The following is a 26,652-nucleotide window of genomic DNA, read 5'->3' on the forward strand; positions in this document are numbered from 1 at the left end:
ATCCTACTTTGTCGAGTTCTGCTCATAGAGCGTCGTTGGCTTGCTGCAAGTCCTGGTTCATCTGGTCGCACGACAGATCCGCTGTCAGTAAGTCATGTAGCTGACCAAACACTTCCTAGAAATGTAGAAGATTGGGGGTGGGGTAGGAGAGAGAAACACACTCCTGTTACATGTTTCTTGTCAAGTTACTATAACTATTAACACTGGAAAGCGCGGGGGAGGGACTGTAAATCACCTCTGTAAAAAGTTACTAATTACACTAATTACACTCTCTGACAGAAGCAAAAAGAGTTTAAAACCCATTTTTAAGTAAAGCATAAATTCTGTTATGGACACTAATGGCCATGACTCACTTTGGCCAATCAGAGTAGCCTACTTCATCTGCTACACCAATACAGGTGGATCAAAAAAATACTAGCAAATAATGGAATGAAGCTTATATATCGATTCAAAAGTAGATCTCCATAACAACATTGAGCATTACAACTAAGCAACCAGACTAAGCCCCAATAATCATGATCCTTTGGGGTGGGGGGAATTCCCTTCTTTGCTATGATAACATGTTTAGCTTATTGCTGTCAAAATGTTTTTCATGAGGAAAATGCCTTAGTTATTTTCAATTTGACTTCACACACGACTGGGCAGCAACAGAAGTTTGTAGAGGGGCACTGACTCCTCCTGCCTCAGGTCTGGGGGAGCAGAACTTCACTAATGGACACCTCCTAAGACCCTTAGGTATCTAGCCCATCTCCTGCAATCTTTAGGAGATGCAAAGTAGATGTCCATCTGGGTATAATTCGTTTTTGAAGCTTCTTCCCAGCCCCACTGACCTTATGGTTGGGGCTCTACATGAATTTGAGAGGGGATTTATATGGGGGAATAGGGCTCTGAGGGCACGGGACTTTTAGTAGGGGGTGTTGGGTTGGTAAGGAAAAGAGAGGGCTCAGTGGGGGAGCAGAGAGCGGAGGAAGATAGGGAGGGAAAGCACTAGTGGTGTCTCCTGGCAACAAAGCTCTCTGCCAAACTTCTCTCGGCAGCAGCTGCAGGACTCCCCTCTAACAAATCATAGCAGGTTTGTCAGCTGGAGAAGGTAGTGAAGTGCTAGTGCTTCCCCTCTGCTTTCTCCTAAGCACCCTCCTATCCTCCAGCAAGACACCTGCTCCATCCCATGTCCTCAAGCACCCCCACAGCCTGTTCCCACTCTCATTGCCAGCCAGAGACCCATCCTATGAAGTCCCCACCCTCTTGGATCCCAGTGATCCATTTCCCCAAATCTTTATGTCTCCCCACCCCCTTATTATATTCAGCCTCTCTGCCCTCAGACCCTTTCCAAAGCCCCACTCCTACCCTGGGTTGGCCTGCCAGGAGCAGAAGAATGCAGGCGAGGAGGGTCAAACTCAGGAAGAAGTGAGCAAATTATTAGCAAAATGTTCAAACTTTTTTCTGATTTTATTTTTGTCATCGAACTATAAATTAGAGGTGAACAAATTGGTAGCCTGCCTGCCCAGCCTACCTTGAAGAAAGACGGATTCACTTCCTCTGACCAAGTTATAACCACCAGGCTACTATCGTCACCAGCTAGGGAACATGGCTTTAGTCAACTTAATTCGTGGTGGGCCAGTAAATTGTTTCACTAACAAATACAGACCCATTCAAGGAACTGAGAGGGCGTGGGATCAGCAGGGCCCCATGTACCGGCGCATAAGCACAGGGCTCCAGAGGTTGCCAAAGCCGGCCCTAGGGATACCATTACAGGGAAAAAATTCTGACAGCATGCACGTGGGCACGCACACATCACATATGGAATCGTCAGCGTTTTTTCTTCTACATGGACAAATACTCAATGAACAATTTGTTCACTCTGGTAATAGCAGTCTGGAGGCAACTTTAAACTTGTGAAAAAATGGGTCTCGTCTTACCTTTTCCTTTTCTTTTCTTTTCTGTTCTAAGGACCGACGATTATTTTCGACAAATTGTCTCTGATGACTCAGTAGGTCGTCCATTTTTTGCTCCAACATTTCACGCTATACAAAGTTTAATCATAAATCACAGCGATGCAAGGGTAATATTTATTATTTGTACTACAATAGCAATCCCACCCCCGCAATCAGGATTGATATCCCACTTTAGTAGGCAGTGTTTAAAAAAAAAACAACAACAAAAAACGACATACATACGAGGAAGTCATGGTCTCTGCCCCAAAACAGCTTACAGTGTTCCATGACTTAGTGAACACTCACACAGGTGTCCCATACCAAACTGAGAACAGATTACACTTGGCTAGAAGACAAGTGTGTGCTAAAGTTTTAATACCGGTAATTGTTTAGGCACAGGAGATAAATTCAATGCAACTTTAAATTTACAGAGAATCGGCACATTGATTGATCAGAAAAAAATTACTGAACTATTTTGAACATATTTACTAATATAATCTGCAATTCAATCGGATTTCAAACTCATGTAAAGAAGCTAGACTATAATAAGAAAAGCTCTTAACAGTCACATCTAGAGGTTATGGTGACAGAGGTTATGGTAATAACCCTGGATTGACTCATTGTCCCTGGCCTCAACCTACTCCCAGCCAAGACCTTCTCTCAATGGGATCCTCACAGAGATAGCAAAGAACAGCCATTACCGTACCTCTGCAGAGGCAAATTCTTAACCCCCATTCATATGATGGTATAACCTTCAGCATCCTGTATATAGGATGTAGGAAGCAGCAGAATTTTCTAACAAGGAGCAGCATTTTCTAACACTCTTAAGTAGGCAGCATAAAGGAAAAGTTTTCAAGGTGCAGATCTTCCCCACAGCACACACCCACCTAACTGGTATTAAAAAAAAAAAATTAAAAAAATGAAAAGGTAGGGGAAAAAAGGAACCAATCACTAATCCCAAAAGTCATAGAGCAGCAGATGATCCACTAGTTTCCATGGTTCTCCTGCTACGTTGTCCAGTATATCAATGCAGTGGCTGACCCACTAAACCAAACAACCACTTCATGCAGTGGCAAGGAAGCTCCTGCAGAGAAAAGAAGTGCTGTGCAGGCTGCTGAAATCTTGCCCACCCTATCCCATATAGCAAAGTGTAGGCCTCTTCATGGATATGGAAAGATGGGGCCAAATAAGGATTTGCCTCTTAATGAAAGGCTGGGTTTGACTGGCTTTATTTCTTTACTCTTATCAGTGTACACCTGTTTGGCATCTGTTTTAGCTAGCAAAAAAAAATCCATTTTATATGATTAACACACGTTTGCTCCACTAATGCAAATTATTTCAACGTTTCAATTATATCAGTACTATAGCCACAGAAATTTCTTGGCTTCCTTGCACTGAATACAAGAGGGCCTTTTCCCCCTTGATTCTTCTGCAGCAAACCGGAGAGGTCTTGGAAGGATCCTTCTGAGCACTTTAAAACTCTTCAGTAAGGTGTGTGAATTCTTTCCTGTCATGGAAGGGATCCAGAGGTACCACCAGAATTTAGAGGGTCCAAAGGATAGAGAAAAAAATCTGTCCTGGATCATGCAGGTCTGTGACTCTAAGTGGACAGCACTGTTCTGTTTCCTTGTTTATGTACCAGCCTCACAGACTGCAATACAATTCTACTAATAGGCCTTATTAACTTCTGCCTGTGCTGGTGCTGCATAAGCAAAAGTATGAGATGTTTTAGCTCACGTAAAGCTATTTAAGTCTTTTAAGGGCATAGGGAAATGGTGGACTTAAATATACAGTAGAACCTCAGAGTTACCAACTCGGGAATGGACGTTGTTCGTAACTCTGAACAAAACATGATGGTTGTTCTTTCAAAAGTTTACAACTGAACATTGTCTTAACATAGCTTTCAAACTTAACTATGCAGAAGAAAAAATGTTGCTTTCCCTTCATTTTTTAGTAATTTAACACAGTACAGTACTGTATTTGCCTTTTTTTGCGGGGGCTGGGGTGGGGTGGGGTAGAAGGGATGTGTCTCTGCTGCTGCCTAATTATGTTCTTCCGGTTCCAAATGAGATTTGTGTGGTTGACTGATCAGTTTGTAACTCTGGTGTTTGTAACTCTGAAGCTCTACTGTAAATTATGGAGCCACCATTAGCAAGCACATACATAGTTAAGCTTTGTTGGAGAACTATGTAATGAATTGTGTTAGTGAAATATGTACTAAGTAATGTTAGAGAAATTATTATATACAATTCTGGAAGAAAATAGGAATGTTTGCTTTTCATATGTAGTTCTGCTGCTTGAGATCATCAGATTTTGCTGAAACAGTCTGTAAATCAGAAAATTGGTTTTTGTGTCTCATTTATAAAGTTCTTGACCAAGCAGATAGCAGGGTATAGAAGAGAGCTGTTAGCTTTCAGTAAGTCAGGTACAATCCCTCAATCCCCCACCCGTCCATTCAACCAGCTAACAAGTTTTTTTTTTAAATCACAATATTAATAAAATTCACTGCTTGTTCTCTCACCTTATTCTTGGCTTTGATTATTTCAATGACAGAAGACCCCAAACTCTTCATATATTCCATAGTTACTAATATAATTTGCAATTCAATCGGATTTCAAACTCATGTAAAGAAGCTAGACTATAATAAGAAAAGCTCTCAACAGTCACATCTAGAGGTTATGGTGACAGAGCTATACCAGTAACTAAGGTGATTTACAAATAGCATCATTGTGACATCAGAAGTACCAACCAATCAATCTTTCCTGTGCAATTTGCTCAGTAACTCAGGTGATTCATAAGTAGCATCATTGTGACATCAGAAGTGGCAACCAATCAATCTTTCCTCTGCACTTTGCTATCAGTCAGTGAAGTGGAGAGGGCCTATTCACAGGACAAAAGTTCTCATTGTTAAATTACTTGAACATCTGTATACAAACATGGTAATAACCCTGGATTGACTCAATGTCCCTGGCCTCAACCTACTCCCAGACAAGACCTTCTCTCAATGGGGTCCTCACAGAGATAGCAAAGAACAGACATTATTGTACCTCTCCATAGGAAAATTCTTAACCCCCATTCACATGATGGTATAACCTTCAGCATCCTGTATATACGATGTAGAAAGCAGCAGAATTTTCTAACAAGCAGCAAAATTGTACAAGTCAGGTACAACCCCTCATCCCCCACCCGCCCATTCAACCAGCTAACAAGTAAAAACTCAAGGCCACAGAAACAGATGAGTACGAAGAATAAAAATTGCAGTTGTAATGTAAGTACAACTGCATGCAGCCAGGGAGCGTGACAGCAAGGAATAGCTGCGTTGGGAACTACACAGCTGTAAGTACGTTTTAGCAGGATAAGCAAAAAATGTATTAATCTGGGTTAGTTATTGTGATTTATGCAGGCGAATCTTTTAATTAGGGGGTTAGAGTAGAATATATATGGATAAAGACACGGATGAGGTAGCTTCCTCTACTGAGTCTGCGCAAAGTTACAGAACAGAGGATTAAAAAAATTAGATGCTTGACATAATAGTGGAGAAGAGACAGAGGAAAAATAGCCAAGCATAGCAGAGATTTGAAAAGAGTCACCCTGTCCCCAAGAAAGATAACTTGAGCACTTCCTTGTCTTGCCTTATCTTTTTTGCATGTTTATGTAATTCATACGTGATAGTAGCATTGTCTAAAAACATATATAATAAAGGTTAAAATAAATTGTTTAAGCCTAAATTGAAGTGGATTTGGTTTTCACCCAACAGGTTGACATTTGCATTTAAAGTGGAACTAAAAATCCCTGTTTCACAGTATAATAAATGAATCTACTTTCCAAGTTTAGCAGAGTTACACTTTAGATTACATTAATTTTTTGCATAAAATAGTTTCTTACTTTGCCAGATAAATGTTTTTTTTTAAATCACAATATTAATAAAATTCACTGCTTGTTCTCTCACCTTATTCTTGGCTTTGATTATTTCAATGACAGAAGACCCCAAACTCTTCATATATTCCATAGTTACTAATATAATTTGCAATTCAATCGGATTTCAAACTCATGTAAAGAAGCTAGACTATAATAAGAAAAGCTCTCAATAGTCACATCTAGAGGTTATGGTGACAGAGCTATGCCAGTAACTCAGGTAATTTACAAGTAGCATCATTGTGACATCAGAAGCAGCAATCAATCAATCTTTCCTCTGCACTTTGCTATCAGTCAGTGAAGTGGAGAGGGCTTATTCACAGGTCAAAAGGTCTCATTGTTAAATTACTTGAACATCTGTATACAAACATGGTAATAACCCTGGATTGACTCATTGTCCCTGGCCTCAACCTACTCCCAGCCAAGACCTTCTCTCAATGGGATCCTCACAGAGGTAGCAAAGAACCGCCATTACCGTACCTCTGCAGAGGCAAATTCTTAACCCCCATTCATATGATGGTATAATCTTCAGCATCCTGTATATAGGATGTAGGAAGCAGCAGAATTTTCTAACAAGCAGCAGCATTTTCGAACATTCTTAAGTAGGCAGCAGAATCTGCATGCATAGATAAAATCCCTGACAGCAAAGGGTAGGTGACAACCATCACACCTCCAGAAGACGTATGTGGTGGTGCCTTTCCCCACGGCAACATAACTTCTTTAATCTAAGTGTGTATGGAGGGGCAGAAAGGGGATGGGAAAAGAGTTAAGCTAAAGAGAAATATGAAGAATCGTGGAATCCATGACTTGCATGAGTTATAATGTTCTACCCAATGCACACGGAAATTGTGGAGCTGCAACAATTGGCAGAGGCCAAAACATTCAGCTGGACTAACTTCCCCATGTTCTCAGGCATTCCTGCACCCCTCAGAGTTTCTTCACTAATCTCAACTCAGAGTGCCTGCAAAGTTCAGTAGCTCCACCCGAACCTCCAGTTCTCCTGGTACCTACAGAACCTGAGGGACCCCTATCATACTTCAAGTACTACAATGTTCCCTGTTTCTTAGCTCCCCCATTGTTCTCTGAATAACACCGGGGGCTCTCTGCCAGCTTTCTTTCTTTGCATGGGAAAGATTTCAAAATGCCTTAAAGAAATTATCAAGAAAATCCCCAGGCAGTAACCAAACAAAACAAATCATTAAACTCTGTGAGTAAAGTTGACAGTACATGTAAGTGTTGTTTTTTTAAAAATTCATAATGCTGCAGTTATCAAAAACAAACAAGGACCTGCCGACGAATTGCTGCCGTAGAAGAAGCGGCGGTAGAGCTGCCACCAATTGCGAACGCGGCTTTTTTTTATTATTATTTTTTGCTGCTTGAGGCGGCAAAAATGCTAGAGCCAGCCTTGGTGCAGATGCAAGTCTGTGAGAATTGTCAGTAGGAACACAGCATGTGTCCAAAAGACACTTTGTCCGGATAAGCATAAGCATAAGTTGGGTCTGCATAAAAGCTTGGAGTTCTCCATCCTTCTCTTTGAGGAGATCTTAGTCTGGGATCATCTCTGGACTCTTCCGTGCCCTGTACCTTTTTCACAGAAAGCTTCTTGTCCGACATGCCCGATTTTGAAAGAGGATGTTGCTGACGAGGCCCAGGAAGCGAGGGACCCAGTACTAGCACTCTAAGGAGCAGAGAAGGCATTTACAGGATGGTTATCTGACCCAGGGCCTGAAGCTACTCTCATTGCTTTACCCATTAAGTACATCTGGAGCAGGTCTTCTCTAGATTTGCAGGTCCTGCAAGTGAAGGACTTGCAAATAGTACATTTTCCAGGAACATTCCCCCAGACAAAATACGTATATTAAATGCCAAACATTCCAGGGAAAAATGCCCATGTTTGATGGGCAGTATGTAAATCCAGGAGACTTAAAAGAAGCCATCCTGACACCAGAAAGAAATAGCTATTCTGGTTAAAAAACCAAAATGCCAATGAGCAACAACTAGCTATCTCTATCTACACGCTTCACTGATTTAAAAAGAGCCAGGTATTTTGTTAGCACTGCTCACTGCCCATGTTCATCTCAAAGCCAGGAGGCATGAGAGGAACTGAGTGGTGGCTGGCCTGCTCCACCCTTTTATGCCCTCGGTGCAGGATATGAGGACGCTCAAGGTGCATGAGACTCTGAACATGGGTGAGTGGGGTACATTGCACACCGTCAGCAAACTGTGGAAATGGATAACCGCTCAAAGGGAAAAAAGTTGCAAAGGGATAGCAGTGGTCTGTTCATTATACCAATAATACACTGGCTTTTACAAATTGTCCTGGAGCCAGTACAAAAGCCTGATCAAAACACCAGTTCAGTATGGAGATCTTATCTCGCAAACTCTTATGTGAAGGACTTGAAAACGGCACATTTTCCAGGAAGAAAGATTAGAGGCTAGAGTCACTGAAGAGGCAGAGTTGAGGTTGTTTGAGAGCCTGAATTATACATTTCCAAGTTGATAAATGTTGGGTTGCAATTTACATTTAACTTAACTTTGAATTTCCCGTATTTTTAATACTTGTTATTTTTAATTACTACAAATGTATTGTAAGGCACTTTCATCCTTGACTCGAGTTTACCCAAGTATTGAGCTCAAGCGATAGTTTAGAATCCAAGCAACTTCCCTGAATTTATGGCAGTTTAGGCTGAAAATATTAAACTATATGACAGTGTCCCTTTAAGGTCACAATTGGCCACCAGGTGTCAATCTTGCTCTATGTAATATTATTGGTAGGGGCCTACGGTCCATTTTGGTCAATTTTACGGTCATAGGCTTTGAAAAACCATAAATGTCATGATTTCAGCTATTTAAATCTGAAATGTCACAGTGTTGTAATTGTAGGGTCCTGATCCAAAAGGTATTATGTGTGGGGCTCACAAAGTTACTGTGGAGGGTGGGGGTTGCGTGCTGCTACCCTTACCACTGTGCTGCTGGTGCTGATGGCGCCGCTCAAGCTGGGAGGCCGAGAGTGGCAGCTGCTAGCTGGAAGGCCAGCTCTGAAGGCAGCACAGAAGTAAGGACCTCAATTTGAGAAACACTGGTCTCCCCCATGACATCTGTATAGAATAGGATAAAAGTACACAAAAGACCAGATTTCATGGTCCGTTTGGACAGAAGCCGTGGCCCCGCGCCTGCTGGGGATAGAGAACTCCAGGGCTGTGGGCGCCGGTGCTCTCTGTCCCCGGTAGGCACGGGGCCGCGGCTTCTCTCCCCTGCTCAGGCACTAGGCACTAGGGGCAGTAGGCACTAGGCGGAGCACATCAATGCACCGCATTGGGGACCACTGACTTAAACTGACCAGCTTGAAACCCCGCTATACCGCTGCACCCGCATTTATCGCCATGGAATTTTTGGACCCCAAACATCGTTATAAAGGGGTTTCACTGTACTTACAGTATTAGTAGTTTAAAGCAGCCTACACATTCTAATTAGACACTTGATAAGATGCAAATTAGAAAAAACTATTTAAAACTGCTTATCAGGTTAAATATGTAGCAATATAAAACATTTTAAAATCTATTATCAAATTGGAAAATTGAAAGGCCTTTAAAAGTCTGGTTGGCACAATTATATTTATTTTTTGAACTTGATAGCGGCTGTAGATCCGTTTCACTTTGTTTTTACTAGCTTCATTTTCTGATTCTTATGCATTGGCACAACACTGCAGTGTTTAGGCCACAAATTTTGCAGAGGTTCTTTGTCAGGGGTTCTCAACCAGTTGCACCCTTAGGGGTCGTGAGGCTATGATGTGGGGGAGTCTCGTTGTCAGCCTTCACCGCAAACCCTGCTTTGCCTCCAGCATTTATAATGGTGTTAAATATATTTTAAATGTTTTAATTTATACAGGGCAGGGGCTTGCTATGTGAAAGGGGTCACCAGTACCAAAGCTTGAGAATCACTGCTCTTTGTTTATAAGAACTACCTCCACTGGAATTTTCTAAAACGTTATTGAAACATTTCTATTTGGTCTTCAGTTTTGAAAAAGCTGCTTCTGAAGAAAAGCTATTAGAAACCTATATTTGGGGCCAAATTTAACCCAATAGTGTTCATTTAACTTATTCAATGCATGTATCCCTTTTTGGAAGGGGCCTTTTGTAAATATCATATAGGGTCTTTTTTTTCACATCACTAAAACCACTTATCTAAAAATCAAAACTGCTTTTCTCATGATACACGTGTGTGTGTTTGGGGAGGCTCAGAATCTATAGTTTCTTTTCCACAGACTTCAATGGAATTTTGCACATGAAGAACAGTAGTCATCAATTTCAGATTATTAGCATGTGAAATGAATGATCTGATCATTCTTTTATGAGGACCTATTCCACTGGTACTCTATCTGCGAACAAACAGATGGCAGCCAATGGCAGTTGAGAATTTTTCTTTTTTCGGTCACTGACCCTTCTCCCTGCCCCATCCCCTTCCTCCCCGCCCCAACACCCAACCCCCCCAAACAAACAAACAAACAAACAAACAAACAAACAAACAAACAAACCCTTCAGGCTTCCAAAGCTGAAACTTCATCTTAGGTTTGCAATTAACTTTACAATGTGACCACGCACATAAACTAAGCCTTGAATGAAAACTCTTCCCACTTAAACAGTAAGCAAAGGGTGAGTGTTTGAATTGAGATAACAGTCCTGCAGAACAGCATTACCATTTAAAAAATGATCTTTTTCAAAGACCACTTGCCAACGATTTTGGCTTAATTGGATTAAAGCAGAAATCTAAGAAAGGAGACCCATCCATTCACTGAAAAAAAAACGGAGGCTACAGACACTGTCCCAAACACTTCCAACAATGTCACAAAATTTACTGACAGAAAATCTGAAGACCAAAGACAGAATGGCAGAGCAGAAGACATGAAATGGCCTTAAGTCACCTGTCACCTTATCTGCTGAAGATAAGGTTCTTCCTATAGCGTTTATTGAATGTTACAAAGACTTCCAAGTGGGTATCCTGCACAGCTGCACTGACACTATGGCTACACTACAGCTTAAGTCGACATAAGGTTTGTTGGTCAGTCGTGTGAAATTAGTCACCCACCTGAGCGACATAACTTACACAGAGTTAAGCATCGGTGTGGACAGCGCTGTGTCGGCAGGAGACAGCTGCCACCGCTTGCGGGGCCCGGAGGAATTAAGCCAACGGGAGACCTCTAGACCTCTATCCCATCGGCTTAGAGTGGCTACACTAGAGAGCTTGAGCTCAGAAGACTTCTCAGTTGAAGAAGCTCCAGATGCTCATTCTACTATGGTTCTAGTTTAAGCAGGCAAGGATCTCCATGAAAAATGACTTCTTGATGGAACAGATTACTCTACAGAACCTGCCAAAGAATTAAATTCAAAAACACAATAAAACAAGTCAGTTTCTTAGCTCAGTTAATTTTTTCATACTGGAAAAACTTTATAAACAAAGAAAATAATTAATAAACATGTATATAGTGTTTTTTACCCAGAGATCTCCAAAAGTCTTACACGTTGAGTAGGTATTTTACCCCCATTTTATATATAAAACAGTCTTCAATGAAGTCCTTAAACACAGAGGGTTTTAATTATCTTAAAAAAAATAAGACGTTCTTATTTACAAAATAGATTTAAAGTCATAACTACACTTGCAAGATACCTTGGTTCTGTGTTTTTAACTGCTTGATGATGGAAGAATTACTACAATTTTCAGGGAACTTGTTGTTGAAATCTGTCTTTGATCTTAAGCCACTGTGACTAGGAATTGCCTCTGTCCCCATAGAAAATGGGATGAAGTAAAACCTCTCTTTAAAGGGTTTCTTGACTGCTGGATGAAGGACAGCTGTGTGTCTTTTCTTTCCAGCAGCCAGGATAATGGGCTAGATGGACCATTGGCCCTACTGGATCAGACCATTCTGTTCTAAAAATACAAGAAAGCTGCTGTTGGTATTTACTGAACTTGGTTTTCCAATATGTCTAACATTTGAATGGGGTTTTTGACTAAAGCCCTAAGGGCCCCAATACTGCTCCCCAAAATTCACAAGAATGTAATCCCTGACATCAGGGGCGCTTCCCAGAACAGAGACACTCACAATTAACTGTGGCCAAAACAAAGACTGGAATGGGTTGGGTCATTACACCAATTGAATCTATTTCCCTATGTTGTTCTCTCACACCTTCTATGGGCCATCTTAATTATCACTTCAAAAAGTTTTTTCCTCCTGCTAACGATAGCTCATCTCAATTGATTAGACTCTGCCTGTTGGTATGCATACTTCCACCTTTTCATGTTCTCTGTATGTATAAATATCCCCTGTCTGTGTGTTCCATTCTATGCATCCAAGAAGTGAGCTGTAGCTCACGCAAAGCTCATGCTTGGGAAATAAATTTGTTAGTCTTTAAGGTGCCACAAGTACTCTGTTTTTTGTGGATACAGACTAACATTGGCTGCTACTCTGAAACCTGTCAAATTCCTACATAGTCACTCATGGGAATTAATTTTCAAATATTGGAAAATTATAGACATGAACAGATTATAAAACAAACACATGGTCAGCTGTTTTCTTCATTCACCTTTTGTTTTCTTTTATGCTTTCAGGAGTGACCTGTACTTTCACAGGAATTTACATTTTATTCAATTGCATACTAGGGGGGAGGGGGAGTGACCATTGTGATTTTGATTTGGTGTTAAAGGAGCAGAAAAATTCTTCTGTGGTGTCCTCCTGAGTGATAAGTCTCCTGTAATCAATGTTTGCTGACTTCTCTCAAGTTCAGATTTGTACCTGTTTAAAAGAGAATTAGAAGAGCAAGGAATTAGTTACAGAAACAAATTGGGCCCAATCCTACATTTTTAAGAACACCAAATGCACATTGAATGGCAATTTTGGTTACTCAAGGAATATAAAATTAGGCATAATAAAGATATATCACTAAAAGTTTATCTAGATGACAATACGATACCTTCAAATATTGGAATCTGTACTTTCACTTCTAGTGATACTTGGTTGTTTAAATTCTTTCTTCTATGAAAGAGACAATTAGCTTATATTTTATAAATACACTGAAGGTTTAATATTTCAGAAGACTCATAACTAAAAGAATTATACACAAAAAGGATACAGATTAAAAGCAATTACAACGATTATCCCCTTTTAAAATCAGTCACAGCTCTGATAAGGCTCCCTCTGCTGGACAGTCACAAGACTGCTGCCTTTGGGTCCCAATATGCTTGATTTGTGCTCTTAAGCTTCCCTTGGCCTGAAAAGGCTGCAGCAACTTCCTTTTCCCTTAGATTCGCTGGTACACTTCCAGGGCACAGGCTCCTAGTTCCACTTCCCAGTTACAGGACCACACAACCTAATTGTCTTAAGCCCCCAGGCCAGCACTGACCCCACAGACTTAAACACACCCTTTTCCCAGAGCTTCAACATTGTGGGCACTCCAGGTACACAGTTCACCTCTTCAATGATATGTAGTAGTTGAACACAGATACACAGACTTTACTAGGGTTCCCAAAAACACTCTGTTAGCAAGCACAATAAGTATACAGAGCTGAACAAAAAATAATAAAACCCTCTACACAATTCCCTGCCTCAATTTCCTCACCACTCCTAGAGCATTCTTTGGTCTTAGGTCAGAGTCCTCTAGTTCAGGATTCTTCCTCTCTCTGCCCTCATGCACATGGTTTCTCCCCTGAATCATGGAGTATCTGTAGTCCTTTCTCTCCTTGCCCCCCTCCCCAGGATTCGTCAGAAACCCTCTTTTATTATCTCCCGCTTCTTTGTCAGGTGACTCCCAATCAGCCTCATCAGCTAATGAAAGTACCTGACCACAGATTCTGTTGCTTAGTTACCATCACTCCTAGAATTTAAGTATCAGAGGGGGAGCCGTGTTATCTGGATCTATAATAGCAGCAAAGAGTCTTGTGGCACCTTATAGACTAACAGACGTTTTGGTGCATGAGCTTTCGTGGGTGCATCCGACGAAGTGGATATTCACCCAGGAAAGCTCATGCTCCAAAACGTCTGTTAGTCTATAAGGTGCCACAAGACTCTTTGCTGCGTTTCCTAGAATTTAGATGGTGAAAAGCTAGTTTAGCCTGGATGGTAGCCCTTGCTTTGTCCCAGGGAGCTCCATTTAAATGATCATCAAAGTTTCACAGCCTATCATTGATAGCCCCAGGCCCTCACCACTTGGAATTTTAGTCCAAGATGGAGGTAAAAAAACAGAGGCTAAAAGACCCACATTCAAAATGGAGTTTGCAATCTGACACAGGGTCCCCAATATCAAACAATTTGTAAACTGTACATAGGCAGATTCTCCAAATGTTCATAATTAAATTGTTTCATTAATATTCCATTTTATGAAGCTACTGCTATATGTACAACAATCCCCCAAAGAGTCATATAACCTCCAAAGTCTTTAACTTTATCACGCTCATTAATATAATATAGAGTGTTAGGTGAAGACTTTCAAGCCTGTCTCTCTAAAAAGTTGCACGAGAAAGTGGCAGTGGTAAAAATTCTGTTGTCATGGTGACACTGCCAAAACTATTTTGGTCAAGTGCATTTTACACTCTGCCACTTCTGCTGGCATGATGTCTGCATAGCGTTGAGTTGTATTGGCAAAAATGTGCTGCACTCTGGCTAGGCATTCTAGTGCTATATTCCCAAAGACTCAGCATTCAAAAGTCAACTGAGGATAACTGGAAAATAAATGCAGAGGCTATTCATGGAACAACCAACATTTGGTGGAGTGGCAGTTTTGAGCCTGTCTAATGAGTGGTGGGACAATCAGTGGTTCTAGAACTTTTAGATGCAGAAGTTCATTCCTAGAGTTGCATGCTCAGCTCGGCCCACTCCCCCAGCACAGGAACAGCAAGGTGAGAGCTGCCCTTACAGCGGGGAAACAAGTGATGATTGCCCTATGGAATCTTACAACGAAGGAATACTGCTAATGTAATGTGTGGTTTGGTACTTAACTGAATTTCTATTAAATTTTATTTCAAACAAGTTTCTACAGAATTATTTACAGAACATTGTACAACAATCACCTATATTAACAACATGTTGAGAAATAAAAATGGATCTGTCCATTTATTCAATACAGCGTTACTGACATAGTTATCAGTAAATGTTTAACAACAAGACGTGTACAAATGATTTAGTGTTCAAAGTATTATGCAAATTATTTTGACAAAAAATAGTGAGGATTAGTGAGGATTAGTGAGCATATAGTTTTCATACATAGTCATGAAAACTATTCATCTTCCAAAGGTTATTTCGATCTGAACTTTGCCCCTAGTAAAGATGGCCCCTGGCTCCCACTCTTTCTAGCTTGACTGAAGCCGGGTTGCACCCTGGCTGGCAAGAAGCGATGGAAGCCGGGGCGCTGGTGAACACGATGTCGGACAGGGAGGCTGTGGGGTACAGGGGGGAGGGAGACGGTGCAAGGGGCAGGCGTGAAGGAAGGAGCCCAGCACCTGTGTCACAGGGTTGAGGAGGGGTGTGATGGGGTGTGTGAGCCCCAGAGCAGGCAGGGGTTAGTGGCCCGGCCTGGCTTGCAGAGGGGCTGCAGCACCTGCCAGAAACGCCAGGCCGGGCGCCGCCGGGCAGGGGCAGGAGTCGGTGTCTGGCCTGGCCGAGGGGAGCTCTGGGTTAGGCCTGCGAGGAAGTGGGACCTGAGGCTGGAGAAGTGAAGCCTCCACGGAGGAGCAATGAGGGGCCTCCCCGAGGGGGTGGGAAGCTCAGCTGGGCCCCCCTGGTTCCTGTGCTTAACCAGCTCCCCACCCCGGGCCGTGCATGTGGCAGGCCCGGTCCCCGCTGAGTGCAGTGCACACGCTGTGGGAAAGCCTCCAGCCCCAGGAATGGACGGGGGGGGGGCTGCCCCCGCTCAGGGCCCTGACCTTTGACCCTTCAGAGTTGCCTTTCATTAAAGGTTTTTTCCTGTAGCTTTCCCCAGAAGGGCTTTTCTCACTGGCTCTGGGGCCCATCGCCCCTCTCCAGGGACCCCTGCCCCCTGCATTAAGCAGTCACGGGGATAGGTCTCTCTTGGGGGGGGTGCTCTGACCCTCCCCACTGGGGCCTGCGTGGAGGGGAGATGGTGCTCCATGGGGGAGTCTCTTAGTGACACTTCTGGTGCCCCAGGGATGGGGGGGAGCAGAGGGGCAAAGGCTGTTTGATGTCTCCCACAGCGTGGGGAGCCCAAACCCCACAGACCTGAGCGAGGGCCGGGAACTGGGGGAGGGGCACTAACCCATCCACACTCGCTGCCTGAGCTGAGTGAGGCAAAGGGACCAACCCCAGCAACAGGGAAAGTGATGGAGGCTCTCCCAGTGTCTCCTCTTTGACACGGTTTGCTGCGCTCAGTGACACTGGCGGGGGCGATTCCCCAGTGGTTCTATCCTGACCGGGTCCCCCGCCTCTCTGGAAGGGGTGAGCAGCAACCCGCTGGGGTCAATCCCCGGCCCTGGCTTGTCTTTGTAGAGCCGCTCTGAGCCTCGCCTCCCCTCCGCGCGCAGCCTCGGCGGGAGGGAGCTGGGCTCCTGACTCTGTGGTTACAGATGCACAAAGACCCAGGACAGTGGCTGAAGTGGCCCCAGCTCAGGTGGCTCTTTGCAGGGAGTGGATAAACCCCCGGGCTAGCCCTGCTGGGACGTGGGATCGCTGCGACTCACGAGGCTGAGGCTGGGGGGCAGGAGGTGGGAGCAGCAGGGGCTGAGCGTGAACGCTTGTGATTGCAGGGCCGTGTGACTTTCCCGGAAGGAGTGGGAGATGCTGGCAGAGGAGCTCTACTAGGATGTGATGCTGGAGAACTACGGGACACTGCTCTGCTGGGTAAATAACGATTTTCCTTCTGTCACTGAGCTCTGGCTGAGCTGTGAGGAGCCGAGACTCTGTGACCCCGAACCTCCATTTGATTCCTATCGGCTCCTTCAGGGTTTCTCCTGAGCCACATTTTTCCTGAGACTCTGATGATCCTACTGAGTAACCCCCAGCCCCTGTCCCCCAGGAGTCTGAGCAGAGAGGAGTGGGGCAGTGGGAGGCAGGGGCTGTTGACGCACCCATCACAGCAGCTTCCTCTGGGCCACTGAGCTGCGGGGTGGGGGGCTGGAAACCTAAAATGAGCAGCTCAGGCCGGGTGTGTCTGGTCAATTGGGAGTTCGTTCCCGAGGGCCGGGCTCAGTTTCCTCCTGTGGCTTGTGGGTGAAGCCGGCCTGAAGCTGCCCACCCCCTCTGGCCGGTCAGTCCCTGCCAGTGCTCTGTAACAAGAACTCTGTGAGTGGGAACACACCCAATGGCCCCTGACCGTTCCCCACCAACAGCCTATGGAGGTTCCAGACCCGGAACAAGGGGCAGAGCCGGGGGCCAGCCCCCAGCAGGACTCCATGGTGTGGGAGAGTCCGGAGCGCACGTGCCAAGATGTGTAACCCCCATCCCAGCTCCCTCGGCGCTGCACAGGCCCCAGAGTGAAGAGCCGGGGCAGAGACCCCATCCCAGGCTGCAGCCCTGGATTCCTGCCGCAGGGTCTGTCGTGGCTTGGCTGGTGTCTGTGTGGCTTCCCCCACTCCCAGGCCATTCCCAGCGCTCTGGGCTGTTCACTTGGCTTGTCCCTCAGCGTGAGAGTTCTCAAGCACACACGCTGCCTGTGCTGGAAAAGCCAGAGCCCCGGTGCAGGCTCTGAGAACGTACTTTCAGTGTCTAGACATAACTCCTAGCACAGCCTCGGTCCGTACATTTCGCCAGGATAGTAATAACCAGCGTGACACCGGCCTTCATCTGAGAGCTCACGTGACATTCTGTGGTGAACCAGAATGTACAGCCCAGAGTCAGGAGATTCTGGTAACCCCCTTTGCCAGCTGGCATGGAGAGGGGATCCCCCTTGGGTCACACGCACCCCCTGCCTCAGTGTCCCCGTGTGTCTCTCCTTGCACAGTGATGTGTGAGGTGGGGTGAGCTCAGGCTGCTCATGCCGTTCAGAGGGGACTGGGAGCACAAATGCAATGACTGGGGTTTGTGCCCCTGGGGTTACCCCATGGGGCTATTTGCCAGGCCCCTGGCCACCTTCTCTGCCCCAGACACACGCTGTCCCCAGCAGGGCTCCCCTGCCTCCCTCTGTATCGGTGCTTCCCCTTCCCCAAGGAATCGCATCGGGATCCTTCCTGCAGAGGGTGGCTGCAGAAGCAGGTCTGAGGAGCAGGAGCAGGTGGAAGGTCCTGGGACCCTGCCGCTGTGCAGGGCGGTGCCAGAGAGATCAGAGGACAGCACCATGCAGAATCCTGAGCCTGGTAAAACCTGCATCAGTCAGTGCAGGTCCCAATGGCGCCTGGTCCTGATGAAACCTGGCACCAGAGAGAGCCTGTATCCGTGTGCTGTGTGCGAGCAACGCTTCCGGGGGAAGAGAGAGCTGAAAAATCATGAGACGAGCGTCCCTGTGGGGAGCGTGGATGCACTGAGTGTGGGAGGAAATTCAGGACAGAATGGGCTCTTCCTGTACACCAGAGAATCCACGCTGGGGGTGGAGGTGGTGTGAGACCTTCTCCCTGCAGGGAGGATGGGGAAAGATTCAGGTACCTATCAAATCAGACCCCACCAGAGAGTTCACACTGGGGAGAGGCCCTTTCCCTGCATGGACTGCGGCCGGGAAGCACTTCTGTGCAATGCAGAGTCTAACAAGACACAGAGTGTTCACACTGGCGAGGGGCCTATGCTCGGTTTGGGCATAAATCTTGTCTTGTGACACCCCCAAGCCCTAAGGGTCTGTCTGCACCGCAGCTCGGGGGCGCTTCCCAGAACAGAGACACTCACAGGCAAGCTCTGCTTGTGGGCTGCAGCAGCCCTGCATGCCTGGAGCCTGGAGATCAAGCTCTGCCGGGCTTGCTGGCTCGATGCAGACTCCCCAGCTGCCTCAGTCTCCAGCTTCTCCCTTCCCCAGGGTCTGTGTTCCCGGCACAAAGGCAGGGTGAGCTGGGGCTTTGTTCCCACTCTGAATGCAGGAAATGCCTCTGGGGGAAGTTTATTCAAAGCTGCTGCAGAAGCATCAGTGAGCAGAGAAGTGGGTTCTGCCCTGCTGTCAGTGTGGGGCCTGGCTGGGGGAGCTGGGTCCATTTTGCATGTGGGGTGTGTAACAGTCACATAATGGGGGAGGCTTGGGGGCCTGCCACGCACCCCCAGGATGTTCCCTGGGCCTTTCCCCTCTCTAACATGGGCCATTGTGAGACAGCATAGAAATACGGGCTTTTCCCTAGGAGACCTGCTCTGTGCAGGCTTCCTTCGCCCTGCAGAGGGGTGCCCCAGCCCCCTGCCAGGCACTGGCCACTTCATTACTGACCCCGTGGCAGCACGCAGAAGCCTTGTGCAGGAGCAGGGCCGGTGTAATAACACCAGGGACGCACCCGTCCTGCCCGAGGTGCATGCCCCCTCCTGGAGGAGCAGCTGGCAGAAGTGGGTGTCAGGAACATGGCCAGAGGGAGGAGGGCGATGCGCCCGTGGGCCTGGGCACCCATAGGGCTGTTCCCAGCAGGCAGCAGCAGCAGTGGTTTGGCAGCTCAGCCCAGAGCGTCCGTGCTGGCCCTGCGCTTTCGTCTCTCCATTAGGGGTCAGTGCTCAGGGCCCAGGGCTGGCTCTGCCGCGCTGTCCCCTCCCACCGCCCGGCTCTGAGGGGCAGAGAGAGGGGGCACCGCAGGGCCTGCAGCAGCTGCCTGTGGGATCAGCCCCGGCTTGGCTCCATCAGTGAGTGAGTGGGGCTGTGGGCAGAAGGGCTCAGCGGGCCTGTGTGCCGGGCGGTGCCAGTGCGTATGGCTGGTCCTGGGTGTGCAGGGCACTGTGTGTGTGTAAGGCTGGTCCCATGTGTGCAGGGTGTGTGTGTGTGTAAGGCTAGTCCCATGTGTGCAGGGTGTATGTGTGTGTAAGGCTGGTCCTGGGTGTGCAGGGCACTGTGTGTGTAAGGCTGGTCCCATGTGTGCAGGGCACTGTGTGTGTGTAAGGCTGGTCCCATGTGTGAAGGGTGTGTGTGTGTGTAAGGCTGGTCCTGGGTGTGCAGGGCACTGTGTGTGTAAGGCTGGTCCCATGTGTGCAGGGTGTGTGTGTGTGTGTGTAAAGCTGTCCCATGTGTGCAGGGCTGTGCGAGTATGTAAGGTTGGTCCCATGTGTAGAGATGTGTGTGTGCGTAAGGCTGATCCCATGTGTGCTGAGCAGTGTGAGTGTGTAAGGCTGATCCCCTGTGTGCAGGTCAGTGTGAGTGTGTAAAGCTGCTTGAATACATATGTAGACGTTTGCAGCGACCGTCCCTGCCCCACCCCGTATTCGCCTGGCTGCTGTCGTGTCCTCCCCAGATTTGCCTGCACTCACAGTGCCCCTTCCCTGCCTCCTGGCTGGTGGTGGCTGTCTTCAGGGAGGGCAGCCTGACTTCACCGCTACTGCAGAGCTTGGCAGACAGCCGCCATCTTCCCAGGCACGGCAGAGGCTGCTGTGAAATGGCCGCCGTGGGGCCGAGGTGCGGGAGCAGGAATTTTGAGGAGATTTCTACCCTGTTGCTGCAGCTGCCCGCTCCGAGCTGTTGGGCTGGGTGCGTCCCAGGAGCGGCCTTCTGCTTTCCCAGCAGGACAGTGAGCACGGGCTGAGCTCGGCCCTGAGTTCAGGTCCCTATCTGTGCTCCATCGCGGGCGTATTCACTCGGGTCAGAGATCAGTGGAAACGGGGATTTCCTGAGGGGCTCCTGGAAACCGCCCTGGCCAGGCCAGTCTCTTTGGGCAGGGTGGGGGCTGTCAGGGCTCACTGGGGCTGCATCTTCTGCCAGGACAGGGGCTATTGCATGCTCCAGTGGGGAGGGGGTTACAACGGCCAGAACAGTCATTGTCCCAGACCCTGGGGCCCTGATGTGCATTAAACCCTATATGGCCCGGCTGGCACAGACTGGGGCGAATAATGGCTCTGATTCCCACCCCTGCCTTGTGTCACTGGGTGGGGGACGCAGCAGTTCTGCTAGTGGAGCTGGCGCCTGAGTGAGGATTCGCCCTCTTCTCCCCAGCTGGAGGCCGATGGGACGGAGACCTCAGGGCCCAGCAGCAGCCAGTGGAAATCAGGCCGCTCTGAGTCACTTTAGGGAAGTGGTTTTCAAACTGCGGGTCGGGACCCAGTACCGGGTTGTGGAATGGAAGGCACTGGGTCACGACGGCTCTGGTCAGCACTGCCGACCCGGCTGTTAAATGTCTGCCTAGGAGCCGGGGCGCAGCATGGTCTGCGGTGACAGGACAGGCAGGAAGCCTGCCTAAACACCCCCGCTGTGCCGCTGACAGGAGCCACCCGAGGTAAGGCTGCACCCCAACCCCGTCCCAATCCATTGCCCCAGCCCTGAGCCCCCAAACCCAGAGCCCTTCCTGCACCCCAACCCCACCCTTGTCCCTACCTCAGAGCCTGCACCCCATCCCAGGCCCTGACCCCTCCTGCACCCGAACCCCCTGCCTCATCCCTGGGGTCCCCCAATCCCAGAGCCCCTTCCTGCCCCCCCAACCCTCATCCCCAGCCCCACTCCAGAGCCTGCACCCCCAGCACAGAGCCCTGATCCCCTCCTGTACCCCAACCCCCTGCCTCATCCCTGGGGCCCCCCAATCCCAGAGCCCCTTTCTGCACCCCAAACCCCTCATCCCCAGCCCCACTCCAGAGCCTGCACCCCCAGCACAGAGCCCTGACCCCCTCCTGTACCCGAACCCCCTGCCTCATCCCTGGGGTCCCCCAATCCCAGAGCCCCTTCCTGCACCCCAAACCCCTCATCCCCAGCCCCACTCCAGAGCCTGCACCCCCAGCACAGAGCCCTGATCCCCTCCCGCATACCAACCCCCTGCCCCAGCCCAGAGCCCCCTATCACACCCTGAACCCCTCATTCCTGGCCCCACCCCACAGCCCTCACCCCTGCACCTCAACTCTCTGCCTCAGCCCTGAGACCCTCCCACACACCAAACCCCTCATCCCCAGCTCCGCTGGGTCACGGGCTTCAACAGTTTTCTTCAACTGGGTCGCCATAAAAAAGGTTTGAAAACCACTGCTTTAAGGGAGGTTCTCTAGGGATGGTTTGAAAGTTTTCAGTTCATGAGCTGTTGATTTAAGCAATTGCCTAATGCAGGGATCGGCAACCTTTCAGAAGTGCTGTGCCGAGTCTTCATTTATTCACAGTAATTTAAGGTTTCACGTGCCAGTAATACATTTTAATGTTTTTAGAAGGTCTCTTTCTGTAAGTCTATAATATATAACTAAACTATTGTTGTATGTAAAGTAAATAAGATTTTTAAAATGTTTAAGAAGCTTCATTTAAAATTAAATTAAAATGCAGAGCCCCCCGGACCGGTGGCGAGGACCTGGGCAGTGTGAGTGCCACTGAAAATCAGCTCGTGTGCCGCCTTCGGCACCCGGGCCATAGGTTGCCTACCCCTGCACTAGGGCTTGGCCTCTTTAGATCACTGTAGACAGGACCCTGTTTGCTCTGGGTCACACAGGAACTTACTTCTGCTGGAACAATTTTTATAGTGGGTGTTAGGATATAGATATTTGGGCCTGTCTGCAAAGGCCTCTACTTTAAGAATTGAGGTGTATTTTTATCACTTAGCTAGTTATAGAGGTATAAAAGAAAGAATCAAAAATCACTGTCTGTGTAGTGGCCTTCTCTTACTGTGACAGTCTGAGGCCTGGTTCTTTAGCAGCCATAAACTGGGAAATGTATGGTCACGTCCTCACATTCCAAACTAGTCATATTGAAATAAGGCATCTGGGGCTGTTAGGAAGGTGATTCGCTCTATCACCTCCAGAGAAAGGAAAGAGCCTAGAAATTTAGTTTGATAGTTTTCTGTCTGGCAAGAACTCACTTATCAATAGACACAGCTGCAGAACCCGTATGTCTGTATAGATGCAGTTGTGAAATCCTCACCTCTGTATTGTTTTGTATGTTTATTTGCATGGTCCCTGTCTGGTTCTGTGATTGTTTCTGACTGCATTAATTTTGCTAGGTGTAAACTAGTTAAGTGGTGGGATATAATTGGTTAGCTAATCATGTTACAATGCGTTAGGATTGGTTAGGTAAATTTCAGTAGAATGATTGGTTAAGGTCTAGCTGAGAATATTACTATATAAATTAGGGGCAAACAGGAGGTAAATTGGGATTCGGAAATAAGGAAAAGGAACTTGAATTTAAGCTGCTGGAAGTTCACCCCAATAAACATCGAATTGTTTGCACCTTCGGACTTCGGGTCTTGTTGCTCTCTGTTCATGCAAGAGAGACCAGGGAAGGGTGAGAGTGAAGGAATAAGCTCTCTAACAGTGGGGGTGCTGAGACCCATTGAACCAAACTATAAACCCAGAATATGCTGGAAACCACTTCCAGGCAGGGGGTGCGGCAGCTCCCCAGCACCCCTAGTTCCACACCTATGACTGCCGGGGAAAAGTTTAACAGGCATTTTTGTCAAAAATCCGCTTAAAATACATTGAAAATCGCTGCGACCCGGGGCCCCCTGGACACTCAGATTCTCAGCTTCCAAGTTCCTTCTCCGCACTCCCAGCCCCCATCAGATGGAGAGACTGTAACAGGGCACAGCGCTGCGCCTCTGCTGGGCACCTTCAGGGAGCCTTGTACTTTCCTGTCTTCCGTCAGTGGCTAATCATTCCTCCGGGCTGGGCCCTCCCAATTCACCAGCAATTTCCTGTTACTCGGGCTGTCCTGTCATTAACTGAGCTCACAGATTCACCCCCCTGCTCTAAATGTGTTCCCTGATGAGTCCTATACCTACTGGGGTGCCTTTGCCTGGTTCTGGGTGTCTGTGCTGGCATTTGGATACGCCGGATACACAGACTTTCTCAGCTCCTCCACTGTGGGAGCTTGGGCTGTGATTTCTCTTTCCCCTTCCTTGCTCTTGGCTTGGTCCTACCCGGTTCTGATTGGTGGTTGGTCCCAAATCCCAAAACGCAGGCTTTCCCCCAGCCTGGCTACGTCAGTCTCTTTTCTTGGGCTGAATTCTGGAGCTTCATCATACTGGTGAAATTATGGGTAAGATACCCGCTTAGCCCCCTCACTCTGTTCATCCCTCCAGACGTCCATGGAACTGCATGAGATCTCCCTCAAATGCAGCAGCTTTCCCCCCTCCGAGCCTGCAGTTACCCCTGGGGTTTGGGGCTATGGTGCGAAGGGCCAGGAGGGCCAGATGAAGTATTTGTCTTATAAGAGCCTTTTTCTTTCCAGGTTCCTGTTCCAACTTGGTAACTCCCAGGGTGCTCTGCAAACCTCTGATTTCCCCTTAGTGTTTCCTTGGGTTTTCTGCTGCGAGATCCAGGTGAGTCAAACTGTGCAGCAGGGTCTGTCGTGCTGCTGTCCTGGGAAATTTAAACCTGTTCTCTTCAAACTAGTGCCCAGCTCCCCAGCCCTGGGTGAGCACCGATTGTGGTTACTCCAGATTTTATTACTAGAATTTCCAAAGTATCCTTCCCCCTGGTGTCGAGGGATAGGAAGAATCTGGCCTTCGCTGGGCCGGTGCAGCTGGGTCTCCAGCTGTCTCACCACAGCACCGCAATCTTCTGCCAACCCAGATTCTGAGCCTTCCATTCTATTGCAAAGTGCCCCGACACCCTTGCAATTGCAGGGTGTCCCCTAGATTCTGTTGTCCCTGTCTCCCACCCAGCTACCTAGGAGGTCACTTCCAGGCGGTTGTGTTGGTGTTTTTTTAACTCTTTTTATTAGAAGAATTTTCTCCCTCTTGCATTGGCTTTGGGAGTTTGGCTCATGCTGTCTTATTGGGTTCCCATCCTGCTTAGGAGAGACGGTGAAAAAGGAGGGGGGTGAGAGAAAACCGCCCCTGGGAAATACAATACAGGGGACATGAATGGAGCTGAGGAGCAGCACCCGGGGGAAGGGCCTGAGACCCCGGATCGGCAAACAGTGCCACCAGGAGATGGTGAAGAGATCGTTTTCCAGAGCTCAAGCCAAGGAAGAACCTACAAGAGGCGGCGCAAGTTGCAAACACCCAAGAGAATCCTGGCAGAGAAGGAGCCGGACAGTCCAAGGGAGAGCAAAAAGTGCTCCAGGAAGCATGCGGAATCCTCTTCAGAGGTGGGAGCCAAGGCCCGTGGGAAGGTGCCCAGCTGCTCAGCCTGTGAGCAGAGCTTGAAGGGGAAGATCTTCTTCCAAAGCCTGGGCAGGTTTTATGCTCAGAAGAAGTCGCATGAATGTTGGGAATGTGGGAAAAGCTTCCAGCGGAAGAAGGATCTGGCCAGACATCAGGGAGTCCATACCGGAGACAGATTCTACAGCTGCCCGGACTGCAGGAGAAGCTTCAGCCAAATGGCAGGGCTTACGAGACACCAGAAGACGCACTTGGGGGATCGGCCCTTTCCCTGCATGGACTGCGGGAAAAGCTTCTGCCTGAGACAGGAGCTTATGAGCCACCAGAGAACCCACACGGGAGAGAGACCCTTCCTGTGCTCCCAGTGCGAGAAGGGATTTAGCCAGATGGCGCATCTCGCCGCCCACCAGAGAACCCATGAGGCGGAGAGGCCCTACCCCTGCGGCACCTGTGAGAAACGCTTCAAGCAGAGCCAAGACCTCCGAAAGCACCAGCGCACCCACACGGGAGAGCGACCCTACCCCTGCACTGAGTGCGGGAAATGCTTCAGCCACGTGTCGAACCTCAACGCCCACCAGAAGGTGCACACGGGCGCCAGGCCCCACACCTGCAAGGAGTGCGGGAAAGGCTTCCGCAAGAGGCAGGATCTTCTGCGACACGAGAGGATCCACACGGGAGAAAGCCCCTTTGCCTGCAGCCACTGTGAGAAGAGCTTCCGGCAGAGGAAGGATTTGAACAGACATCGGAGTGTCCACACGGGAGAGAGGCCCCACCCCTGTCTCGAATGTGGGAAAAGCTTCCGGCTCAAGCACACTCTGGTGCGACACCAGGCAACCCACCCACGGCTCAGCCCCTAGAAACGGGACAGCCTCCTGCACCGCAGGGAGTCCTGGGAAGGCAGAGCCTGCATGGCCTGATCCTTTCTGCAGCCGACAGGGGAGCACTGACTGCATGAGGGCCTTTTGACAGTTTCTTTGTGTGTTCGAAGTTTATAGCTTGTAGTTCAGTACAGGGTGGTTACGGGGAATATCAGTCCAGGATGTACTGGGGCGTTTGACTTTTCTACTCTGAAAAGACATGGAACAATAGTGGGAGTTGGGTGGGGAGATGGGAGATGTAGGTAGATGCCCATTCTGTCGGTCAATCCAAAAGTGTTCTGGGGATGTGGGGGAAGGGTCAGTGTCAGCCAGGACTCTCAGCGACAGACCCTCTTGGGCATGGCCTGGGTGCTTCAGGGGTCTGAGCTGAGAACGGCTCTGTCAGCCTCTGGTATTTCAATGGCTGTTCCTTCCCAGTTCATTTTACAGACTAGCTCTAACCTTCCCTCTGTTTACTGTTGCATGGTGGCTGGGTTTTCCACCAAGGTTACCTGGTATAGAGGCATGTTTTGACCCCAGTCCAAATGGATAATATGAATAAAATCATCTCCCAATACAGGAGAGGGGGGTCTTAATCCTGTCCACACTGCCAGGGCAGTGAGAACAGGTGCATGTTTCTCTCTCTTATATGAGGGGTGCCTGTTTTCACCCAGGATTGTACATCAGGTTTGAGCCACTCCCTGCTGGCGCTTTGTTCATTGTTGGCAGTTGCCTGAATATCAATTAAAAGAAAGTTGAAAAAAAAAATTGGAACCAGTTACCAGTTCATTTGCTTTTTGCCTTACTTCCCAGGCTGTTGGGTTATAATCCCAGGAATGTCG

At 48.0% G+C, this 26,652-nt stretch overlaps 1 protein-coding gene and 1 long non-coding RNA gene across 5 annotated transcripts in view; one reads left to right on the plus strand and one right to left on the minus strand.

The window, feature by feature from the left end:
- The window catches only part of LOC120393540 (gastrula zinc finger protein XlCGF52.1-like), a 159,241-nt gene extending 133,202 nt beyond the window's left edge, over positions 1 to 26,039 (plus strand). For 2 of the 4 annotated variants that reach the window (XM_039518162.1, XM_039518161.1), the window contains exons 3-4: positions 24,077 to 24,167; positions 24,646 to 26,039. In XM_039518162.1, the coding sequence (XP_039374096.1) occupies positions 24,710 to 25,810 (1,101 nt within the window). In that variant the 5' untranslated portion in view covers positions 24,077 to 24,167; positions 24,646 to 24,709 and the 3' untranslated portion in view covers positions 25,811 to 26,039. Of the gene's footprint in view, positions 1 to 19,257; positions 19,297 to 19,527; positions 19,589 to 24,076; positions 24,168 to 24,645 lie in introns of those variants that run through there. The other 2 variants (XM_039518163.1, XM_039518160.1) reach the window with 2 other exon arrangements.
- LOC120393546 lies at positions 12,461 to 13,595 on the minus strand. Its single transcript, XR_005592073.1, has 3 exons — positions 13,460 to 13,595; positions 12,815 to 12,876; positions 12,461 to 12,636 (listed from the first exon to the last, which is right to left on the minus strand). It is a non-coding gene; the product is annotated as an uncharacterized LOC120393546 (long non-coding RNA).
- Positions 26,040 to 26,652: the final 613 nt, after the last annotated feature.

The sequence above is a fragment of the Mauremys reevesii genome, unplaced genomic scaffold (assembly GCF_016161935.1).
Source record: "Mauremys reevesii isolate NIE-2019 unplaced genomic scaffold, ASM1616193v1 Contig22, whole genome shotgun sequence".
In the NCBI taxonomy this organism is placed as follows: domain Eukaryota; kingdom Metazoa; phylum Chordata; order Testudines; family Geoemydidae; genus Mauremys; species Mauremys reevesii.